The sequence below is a fragment of the Danio rerio genome, chromosome 6 (genome assembly GCF_049306965.1).
Source record: "Danio rerio strain Tuebingen ecotype United States chromosome 6, GRCz12tu, whole genome shotgun sequence".
Lineage (NCBI taxonomy): Eukaryota > Metazoa > Chordata > Actinopteri > Cypriniformes > Danionidae > Danio > Danio rerio.
In genome coordinates, this window is record NC_133181.1 from 12,976,101 (window position 1) to 12,987,500 (window position 11,400).

General features: G+C 36.3%; 1 protein-coding gene across 5 annotated transcripts in view; it reads left to right on the top strand.

Moving 5' to 3' along the window:
• wdsub1 (WD repeat, sterile alpha motif and U-box domain containing 1) overlaps positions 1 to 11,400 on the top strand; it is a 28,657-nt gene that overhangs the window by 7,987 nt on the left and 9,270 nt on the right. For 2 of the 5 annotated variants that reach the window (XM_017356519.3, NM_001077769.1), the window contains 6 exon segments: positions 2,065 to 2,098; positions 2,234 to 2,274; positions 2,346 to 2,452; positions 4,742 to 4,756; positions 5,033 to 5,062; positions 8,896 to 9,075. In XM_017356519.3, the coding sequence (XP_017212008.1) occupies positions 2,065 to 2,098; positions 2,234 to 2,274; positions 2,346 to 2,452; positions 4,742 to 4,756; positions 5,033 to 5,062; positions 8,896 to 9,075 (407 nt within the window). 5 annotated transcript variants of the gene reach the window in all.

The window sequence follows — 11,400 nt, forward strand, 5'->3', positions numbered from 1 at the left end:
CATGACTTTTTTGATGCGCATGCTGGTATTTATTTAGTAAATGTGTTTCCATTATAGTTTAGGCACATTTATTTCTTATCAAATAAAAAAAAAACTCTTTCTATTTCCATTAAGCATTTTTAATGCAGTATTCCAAAATGGCATACAAATGTGTGGATGAAAACAGATAATTACATTACAGAACTAGACTTAAGCACCAAGGCCAAAACAATGCTGTTTTTTTCCATTGTCAGACCAGTAGCTTGAAAGTGCTGCCCTAAAACCTGTTCCTAAAACATGCCTTAAGGAAGAAACAGCATACAATTTCACCAGTGATGGGAAAAATAAATAAAAGCTGTGTGAACACACATGCTAAATGCAAATGTCTGGTCTACAGATCTACACTTTAGCATCAACACATGAACAATATGAAGGACAAAACTTGCTAATGAGAACTTATAAATCAACTTGCTAATGAGATATGTCAATCATCAGAAGCCAGTCAAAAAATCGAGTGCAAAACTTTTCTAACGACCAACCAATGATGGCATAAAAACCACCTTCTGATGATTGATAGGCACCTGCTCATTAGCATGTTGACCTGAGGAAAAGTAAATACGAAACTACATTCAAGACTGAATAAAGGTTTGAAAGGGGAAAAAAATTAAGTTTCAGTTGAGCATTTTCCTATTCCTCAACTTTTGTGTAATTTATTTAATTGTTTACATGCCCGCACCATTAATTGTTTATATATTTATTCATGCAGGAATTTTTGTATTATGTATTTATTTATGTATTTGCATATTTATTTTATTTATTTTTTATTTTATTTATGCTGGAATTTATGGATTTATTTCATTTATTGGATATTTTTTTAATTTTGCAGGTTTCGTCCTCCATAGACCAACAATTTGCAGTAACACTCTCTATTCTGTAAATTAGGGGCTTGTATGTACAAGAAGCCTAAAAGTAAATTAAAAATAGACCATCCGTTACTCATTGTAAATATTTTAATTGACTCCTATGCCTAATCTACGCTTGTCCATTTATCAGCCAAATGACTGGGGATACAAACTTTTCACCTTTCTGCAAAATTCAGCAATTTAAATGAAAAACAACTGTTGTGTGTTATAACTAATAAACTCAACTGTAAAAAATACTGTAGTATATTTTAGTTTTACTACAGTAAGATGTGGTGTATTGTAGTATGTTATACCTTATAATTGTAGAAAACTACAGTATGATGCAATCCTTTCTTTATGAGCTGGATGCGCAGAGGTAAATGCATATTTTGATAGGGAGGTTGGACAGCCCATCGTAATGTTCAGGCCAAATGTTTTGATTCGGACAAACTTTTCTTGGTTCTACACTTTCCAATCAATATTAAAAAAAAAACAAACATCTAAATATATAATTTAATGATTGCTATCAGAATGTAAAGAGACTTTTAACCAGCACAACAAAAATAGTTTCTTAAGACAATCTATCAACCTATTGAACTTTAGTAGCGAGATAGTTCACCCAAAAATGAAAATTGTCATAATTTACTCGCCCTTATTTCAAATCTTTATAAGCCTTTTTGTTCTGCTAAACGCCAAAGAAGAAATCCTGAAAAAAGCTGGAAACCTGTAACCACTGACTTTTTTTGTTTTTTATGGATAATTGTTGTTGTTAGTATTTGTTTTTCCTACAATAAAAGTCAATACTTTTGTGTTCAACATAATAAAGTAATTGCTAAAGGTTTGGAACTACTTGAGGCTGAGTAAATGGGGAGAATTTTCATTTTTGGGTGAACTATCCTTCTAATTTTATCCAGAAAACGCCACCAAACTCTAGCTCGCAGTTCCTCTGTTTTCCGCTGGGTGGTGCTCTGCCGTCACAGACGTCAGCAGTGTGAAGCACAAACGATGAATGCGCGGCGGTGCTGCTGACGTCTTTTTGCTAAATAACACACTCTGATGAAATGGATTGTTCATCCGCTGTGTGTCAGCAGACAGACAGACTCTCGATTTTACTGCACATAAAGGCCACAGAGAGCCTGTCTGACTCAACGCCTTTTAAATGTCACTTTCTCTTTCCCCACAGATCAGTGGATAAGACCGTCACCGTGTATCAAGCTGTGAGTCTCATTCATATTCATCATCACATATTTCTGTCCAACCAACAAAAATAAAAGAGGATTGACAGCTCAGCCCGCTTGGATGTCATTAGCATAAGGTTTACATTAAAAATAATAATGACTTCTCCTTTGCAGGATGAAGGCGTCTTACTTTACACACTTCACCAGCATGACAGGTGAGTTCGGAGTGTTGATTATTAAGGGTTAAAACTCTCAGTATAAGTTACTGATCACTCTTTTTGGGTAGGTATGTGACTGCCTGTGCATTTTCCCCCACGGCCCCTCTCATCGCCACAGGCTCCATGGACAAAAGCGTCAATATCTGGAGGATGGAGGAAGGCAGCAGTGCACAGGGTGAGTTACTAACACACAACTGAGCCTTCAAATCATATTCAAAATGCATTGCGTTGTAGAGTTTATAGTAAGGCTGCACAATTTTTTGGTTCAGCATCGATATCGCAATGTAAACGATGGCAGTAGTCACGTTGCAAGATATGCAATGTTGAGTCTATTATATATCAATGTTGAGGAATATAATGTACAGTTTGCACATGATTTAGAGGCCTATGACTGTTAGGATTGCTCCATTAGTAACCTTAATAAAGAAATGCTAGATAGATAGCTAGCGATTGTAACTTTTTTCTTTATTGTATTTAACTAGGCTTTTACTTTGTTTATTAGATTTTATGCAGACGTACACATCAACTAAATCATCCCAGTCCCAACAATTACACAACCTTTCCAAATATATTTTCAAGTCATCTGGTCAAATTGTATTCATATTGCAATATTCATCACAGACTTGCAAAATATCGCAATATTAGATTCTCCCAATATCGCGCAGCCCTAGTTTATATAAATATGGATCACTCCTATTCTGAAGTACCCTTTTATAAAATATGGTTGTTTTAGAGTAAATTGTCTCTGTGTTCTGGACAAGGTCTTATTTGTTTTATTTCTGTAATTAGTTTAGTAGAGATTAAATGATTTTAAAATCATTTAAACCAAACAATACCAGAAAACATTCATTCCATACACTGTAAAAGGTATGGACGTAGTATCCGTGACGTCACCCATAGGTTTCTTATAAGCGCATATAATGCTGCAAGTGGGTGTGGCCAACCGGCCCCATTTTGTTCGTGCGTCATCGCTCCAACTGGGGGTAACCAAATAAGGGCAAAGAGGCAGAGCCTGAGTGGAGCTAAAGACACACTTATCTTTGGGAGAATCAATTAATACTTCATTACTTGCGACTCGCTTGTGTTCCGACCACTTGTGCTTGGTTGTACACTATAGCCCTACTCACACTATGCTATCCGTACCCTGCCCAGGCCCGTTTCCCAGATTGCTTGAGAAGTGTGAGTGCGCTGAATCGGGCTCAGCATGGTTCACTTGGGCTTTGGCACGGTACACTTGTGTGAGAGTTCAAAACACGCCAATGCCCGAAACTGAAAGGGAGACGTGACTTTTAAGGGAACTGCTGTAGTTTATTAAATACTCTCTGCACGACAGCTGCGCACCTTCAGCAAACCTCCTAATTCCTGCAGCACGAGGACTTTATGATTGTTTATGAGCGTCAAAAGTGGCTGATCTGTTCGGCGAACTATCTGACTGCGTTTCACCTCATCCCTAAGGACTAAATTGATATAACTAGAGAAATCTCCACTGTGCTGAGCGAGAGCGCTTACTGAACAGCGCATCATCGATGATGTAAGCGTGCCCAGGCCCGATTGTAATGTGAGTACGGGCCGTCGGGGGAGACAGGAGTGCTTTGGTCCGGTTCGAGGCAACTGTACATAGTGTGAGTACGCCCTATATCAATAAAGTGTTTAGTCTTTTAAAAACACTGTTGTAACACATTAAGCCACTAAATACATTTTTCTACATGAGGAAAACGTGAATGACTTCCAAATACTTCAAATACAGTCTGTGTTCGTATTTGCAAGGCTATTTATGAAATCCAGGCATAAAACTGTATGACAACGTTTCAGATAACTGTTCTAGAGCTTACAGCTAATCAATCTGTCAGATGCTGGAGTTCATTACAGGTCTAAAGAAAAATATGAATGATAAATGATCTCAAATAAAACAAATAAAACAAATACGGGGGGGATTTTGGGCAAGTGTTTCCTGTGAAGGGCATCTCAGCCAATGAGGGCAGAGGGGCAGTGGCTCTAGCCACCAGGCCACCCCCCTGTGCATGGCCCTAATCTGGGATCACCATAATGGAATGAACTGCCAACTTATGCAGCATATGTTTTACGTAGCGGGTGTCCTTCCTGCTGCAACCCATCACTGGAAAACACCCATACATACTCATTCTCTCACACACACATGCACTGCGGACAATTTAGCTTACCTAATTCACCTATAGCGCATGTCTTCGAAACCGGAGCACTCTGAGGAAACCCTTGTGAACATGGGAAGAACATGCAAACTCCACACAGAAATACCAACTGACCCAGCCGGTACAAAAATCAGCAACTTCCTGCTTTAAGGGGATCATGCTACCCATATATATAATTTTTTTCCTTTATATTTTCTTTTATTTGCTCTAATGAAAATAGTGCTGAATCTTAGCTCATCAATTTTTTATTTTTCCCTTTCTTTCATGTTGATTCCTGCTGATTACTGAAACCGAAGGCAAATCTCTTCCTGGTGAGTGTGTGTGTGTGTGTTACCAGTTTTTAATGTTTGTTTTGGCTGTAACTAGCCAACAATTTGCAAATATTGGGTTACTTTCAGGACGGAATAAATAAACGCTCAACAAACAAGCACTTTATAATTGATCAGTGTTATTGTTACATGCATTGTTACATTGCTAAAGCTTGTGTTTTCTGCTAAAAAGATTCAATCAGTAGAATACAAACACAGTGTAAGGGGTCATAACTAAACCATAATGATCAGTTATGCTTCTCCTGTTCCACTTTGCAGATGAAAAAGCTGCATTTTCAAACACCGAAGGTAAGTGAGAAGCTGTCGTCATATCATTTACACAGAAACTCAAAGATCTTCAGAAATATATTACTGTCATTAAGCAGAATGTGTTTTTTTCCCCACAAAGTAATAATAATAGCAGTCATTTTTAGTGAAAAAATATAAAAAAGGCACTATATGTAAACTTTTTTTCATTAAAATACGTACAGCAGGAAAATATGTATTGAACACGTCACCAAAACCTATTTCCAAAGGTGCTGTTGACCTGAAATTTTCCCCGTATGTTGGTAACAACCAAAGAAATTCATAAATGCAAAAACAAAAAACAATCTAATTAGTTTACAAATTAAGTTATTTGTAATTCAATGAAATGACGCAGGAAAAAAATATTGAACGCATGAAGAAAGGGAGGTGTGGAAATCCAGTGAAAGCCCAGACACCAGCTGAAATCTCTCAGTAGTTCTTCAGCAATCTTCTGCCCTTCATCAGTGTACTTTAATATCAGTTACTTCACTCCAACATCTACATTACCAGGATGATGAAGATGAAACCAGGGTGGACATTTCAGCAAGACAGTGATCCAAACCACAGCCAAGGAAAAATCAAATGCTTTCAGAGAAAGAAAATCAAGCTGTAGAATGGCCCAGCCAATCACCTGACTTGAACCCAATAGAAAATACAAATTAAAGATCGGATTTGATAAACAAGACCCACAGAACCCTCAATATTTTTACACTCTGTTGAAGTTAAATTCTCTCGTTCTCTCGTAGTTACAATTTTTGAGAGGTGCGCATCAGCCACGGCAAAGGTTGTGCAGGACCATACGTGTGTGCTTGAAGCAAAAGTGTAAATCAGCCTTGAGTATTTAAATACTTTAGCTCATCTATGAACATTATTTGTGTTGGCTGTAATAAAGACGACAACTCTTATGATTCCAAACTCTATCACAACGTCAAACTATGCCTTTGTTTGTTGTGAATATGCGCCATCTAGCCGTGAAATAATTGAGGGGGGGGGTTTATGGTTCTTCTAACCCTAGTATCTCCAGACACGTACAGTGTGTGTGTGTGTGTGTGTGTGTAATACTGCTGACCATGCTCAGTAATTAGTCGCTGTGAGTCAGAGACACAGGAGAGGTGTAGTATCAGACTGAATACTGAAACAGGATGAGAATGAGCTGTATTCTTCTCTCGGCCTTCAGAAGGGCTTTCTCTGGGGTGAAGAAGCACAGCTGCAGCCTTCGGTCCAAATACACGCACACACACACACTTCACTTCATCAGCTCACACTGAGGAAATCTGATGAGATCTGCATTATGAATACCAACATAACAGCTCACACACACGCTAGGAAGTCAAAGTACTGCAAATGATCTGACTGCATCCTGAGCGGATACACGCTGTAGAACACTCCAGCTCATGATTTATGCATCTGACGCAGCGAGAGAAGCCTTGACCTGCAGTCTTAATATGAATTTACTCTTCCGCTTCTGTTTAATTCATATGATTCGTTTTGATAATGCACTTCTCGTGACTTCAAAGATGTTTGAAAAAAAACATTAAATTAAAAATACTGTTCGCATTGACGTTTTTGAAATGCCTTTGGAATAGTTAAATAAATGAAATATTATCATAATTCTGCCATAAATAAAATTTGTCACCGTTTACTCATCCTCAACTAGTTTTTTTTTTGCACATAGGATACTGTATTTGACCTCCATTTAAAAACAAATGTCATTATATGAATGTCAGATGCTACCAGTTTCTTCAGAAAAAATATATTATTTTGTGTTTAACAGTCAACAGAAAAAATTCAAAAAGATTATATTCATAAAATTGTTCAACAAATACAATTCAGAAAAGTTTGGAACAATTTATAAGTCTATTTTCTTTTTTTGTGTGTGAACTGTCTGTTTAAGACCATTATTAATAAAGGTTAATAAACATCTTAGAAGCCAATTGTCCAATTACTTTTTTGGACCCTTAACAAGTGGGAGGCACATATGCAATCTGTTGTAATTCCTACACCGTTCACCTGATTTGGCTGTAAACACCCTCTAAAGCTGACAGTCTGCAGTTAAAGTACATCATCTTCATTTCAAAAAGAAATGTACAGAAATGTACTCGTATATGATCATATTTCTTGCTTTTATTTAGAAGTTCTAGACAAATGTTTGATTTAAAATGTGTGTGTATATATATATATATATATATATATATATATATATATATATATATATATATATATATATATATATATATATATATATATATATATATATATGTATATATATATATATATATATATGTATATGTGTATATTAAAATAAATATTAAATCTAAAACACTTTTTCAAAAACTAATGATTACAGGACCAACATAAAAATAAAATGAAACATTCCCACGATGCTATTATTCATGTTTCTGTCTGTATCCATGTAATGGTGTGTAATATTGCACTAATATAAATTATGAATTTTTTTTACCGTAAGTGAAGTTTCTCAACTAATTTTGAGGGAAGCATGTAATATGATTGATCTTGGCTGGTCTCTCATCTGTAAGCATTGGTAAACCAGTCGGATTATTCCAAACTCTTTGTAAGCAGCCTGTCTATCATTACTCCCAATCCACCCCATTTCTCCCTTTTATACATTACAATTTAGAATTTAAAGTAATTAAATAGTAACTATATTAAGAACAAACCATTTCTTTGATAACTGGAAAGGAATATTTGAACCTGTCGGTTTACAATATACTGATGCCCTTTTTTAAGCTTTATTGGTGGAGCATATCAGTAGAGGACAAGCTAGCCAGACAGTAATGTGTCAATTGTGAAATGGGCTAAATCTAAAAAAAAATGTAAAAAAAAAAAAAAAAACATCTATCCTGATGCGTTAAAATTCGATTAGAAAATCTTGAATGGTTATAAAAGTCTTTATAATTATTAAAATAATGTATAAAAATCATTAGTTTAAAAATCTTAAAAGATATTAATGATATGACAGATCTGAAAACTTCCTACTTCTGTTTATCCGACTGATTTTACGGTCAGCTTGTTTTGACCCCTTGTCGTTTTGTCGTTTTAAAGAATAACTCTACAGTGAACGCATCAAGTATAAAAGCCTCATATCCGTTTCGTGAGGTGTGCATGGAGTCAGCGGAGGTCCTTGACGTGGCGCCATGCGAAAGTATAAATCAGGCTTTACCAGGGGGACCTCTCGAGAACTACCTGATCTCATACCCCCTTACATGCTCATTGACCAGGCGGGAGCCCTGGGTTCAATTATCTCTAAGCTCAGGGTTCTTTTCTGGGACAGCATGCCAAACCTGCTATTAGTATCAAGCAATACATAATGTGAACTGTTGAAACAATGTATTTTGTGATACCACAAATTAAACTATAAAGCATAATATAAAATGATAGATTTTTTATTTTACCCATATTATATATATCATCCAACACAAGCTCACTGCAACTCGGAACTTTTTGATTAAGTGTCTAATTCATATGAAATCCTGAAATCATATGAACTTATTCGTACAGTTTGCTTATCTCCTAATGATGGTTAGGTTTAGGGGTGGGCTTTGGTGCCACGCCTCCTCTTTAGAATCCACATTTTCATATGACTAAACTCATATGAATTAGCCACTAAACTGAAAAAAAATCTTTGTTTCCTCATGAGATCAGGCAGAAATCATCATATTGCACAGCCCTACTTTATAGTATTTATGTATTCCAAATCTCATTAATTTATTAATGCATGTAAATCAGATGTGATCTATTGTTCTGCTCTAACTCATTTTTAATGGGTAGGAGAGTATTGTGTCATTGACCCATACGCTGGTGATTCTGTCTCTCAGGCAGGAAGGCTTGTGGTCACTCCAGACTGATGGTGAGCGAATGGTCTGAGGAAGAGGTGTTGGCATGGTTACGAGAGGAGGGGCTGGAGGCCGTGACTGACGCATTTAAATCCAATAACATCGATGGAGAAGAGCTACTCTCTCTCAGCAAGGAGACACTCAGCTCTGACTTGCACATTGGTAAAATCATTCAGTGTGTTTTCTGTTCATGTCTTGCTGCATTCACCTTATTCTTTCATATAAGAGCCATTGGAACCTTATTTGCTGTTACAAACACTTCTATTGATTTTATTTATTTTTAGTCATAAAAACGGCTTATTATTTTGCTGCTTGATGATGCTAACTTGCATTATTTTTATGCATGGTCACAAACTCAATTGTTTGTCAGTAGTTTGAGTGATTACTTAAGTTTATTATTCCCAATCTTTTCCACATAGACAAATGAATCTGAAATAAGAGCATTGCAGAATGAGCTCGATACTGTATATTTGAGCAAAATATAACCATTTTATGTGAGGAGCCTCTTCCTTCCACAATGGAAATGTCAGGCTGACTGCTGAACAGCTGAGCCCAAGCCTCTTTCATTCATTTGAAAGCATCACTTCAGAGCTTGAAACAAAGGAAAACTGATTAGCTTCATTGAATTTCATAGTGTATTATGAGACATTGGACAGATAGAGTGTGATTACCTTCGTCTGCATTTCTTCTTCAGGTCAATCACCCCTTCGTAAAGCATTTTTTTGAATGCTCGCTGATGAAAGCAGTGTTTTAGGAGCCTTTCAGTGGTTTAGGGGGTTTCCATGACAACGCTGGTCAAAGCATGTGGCTGAATCTTAATAACAGCTTGCTTGTTTACAAACTTTCCCTGGCTCTTTTCAATATGAATGTGTGGTGGCATTTGAATGTACAAGTCACGCTATTAACTAATTAAGACTATTAGCGCGATAAACCATTAATTAGCTGCTGCAGAAGCTAGTAGTTGGGTTTATGTATTGGGTAGGATTAGAGATGTAGAATAAGATCTTAATAGGCAGGTAATAAAAGTTAATAGTTGCTAAAGTGTTACCAAACGTTTTTGCAACTCCTTACCCCAAAATCAGCATTAATAACACAGACCATTTCTGAGTACCAAATACTATTACTAAAAGTAGCATTACATTTTTGGTAATTTACAAAAGTTTGACCAAAACTTAAAATTCTGTCTTGCGGATGTTTTTGTGATGTGGTCATAATATTCTGGCTTATCCATCTTTTCTTTTTCTCTGGCTTTACCTGACAAAAGTCTTATCGCCTATCCAAGTTTTAGAAACACCAAATAATAACTTGACTTCTATTTGATCATTTAGTATCAGAAGTGGCAAAGGCCTCTAGATTACACTTATTTTAGCAGAATAAAATATGATCATGTCTTGATTTTTAATTATTTAATTAGGACAATAAGGTCTTACTTTGCTTAGACAAAAGTCATGTCACTTAACAGAAATAATACAGTACAGTGTAGAGTATAAAGTCATGCTGCAGTGCAAAAAAATAAAAAATATTGTGGATGACTCTTATGAGCTTGGAGGACTGAACCCATACATCTCTGCAATCACTCAAATAAATTATCAATAAAGTCATCTGAAATGACAAAGAAAGTGTTCTTGCAGGACTCCCAGAGTTCATCAAGATTCTTTGGATTCATCTTTAATGCCTCCTCCTTCATCATACCTCAGACTTGCTCAGTAATGTTCATATCTGGTGATTAGGCTGGCCAATCCTGGAGCACCTTGACCTTTTTTGCTTTCATGATTTTTGATGTGGATTTTTGATGTCTCACACGCCCCCATACTGAATGGAACCCCAAACCATGATTTTTCTTTCACCAAACTTGACAGATTTCTATGAGCATCTTTGGTCGATGCGGGTACCAATAGGTCTGCAGTATTTGTGATGATTGAGATGCAGTTGAATAGATTCATCAGTTAAATCTACCTTCTGCCACTTTTCCAAATGGTCAACTAGAAGTTAAGTTATTATTTTTTGCTCTTACAACTGGAATTGACAATAAGAATTTTGTCTGGTAGTGTAAATACAGTATAGTGCCTCAGACATGTATCACAATATAATAATAGTGCAGGAATGACCTTAACTTCAGAATTGTGCCGATGTCATGCAGAATTATATAAAACCCACATGGATTTTCCTGTGTATACATTACCTAACAGCAAATCTTGATTGAGTTTTGAGGAAAAATAATGGAAAGTGGCCAAAATAAGAACTAATCCTAGAGATTGTGGGGAATGTAAACACGGGATTTGTTGAGTTATATAAAGCACTTGTCTGTTTTGCTGTCCAGAGGAGAGTTTGTGTGCATTTAAGCTGATTATTTCTGCTTCAGTCCTAAAAACCAGCAGCTATTTACATAAGAAATCCTTTCCCGATGTGCACTTCCAAAAATAAAAGCAATCACTGTCCAACGTGCCACGACAGTAACATTAGCCTGTTTCATTCGATGTGACGTTT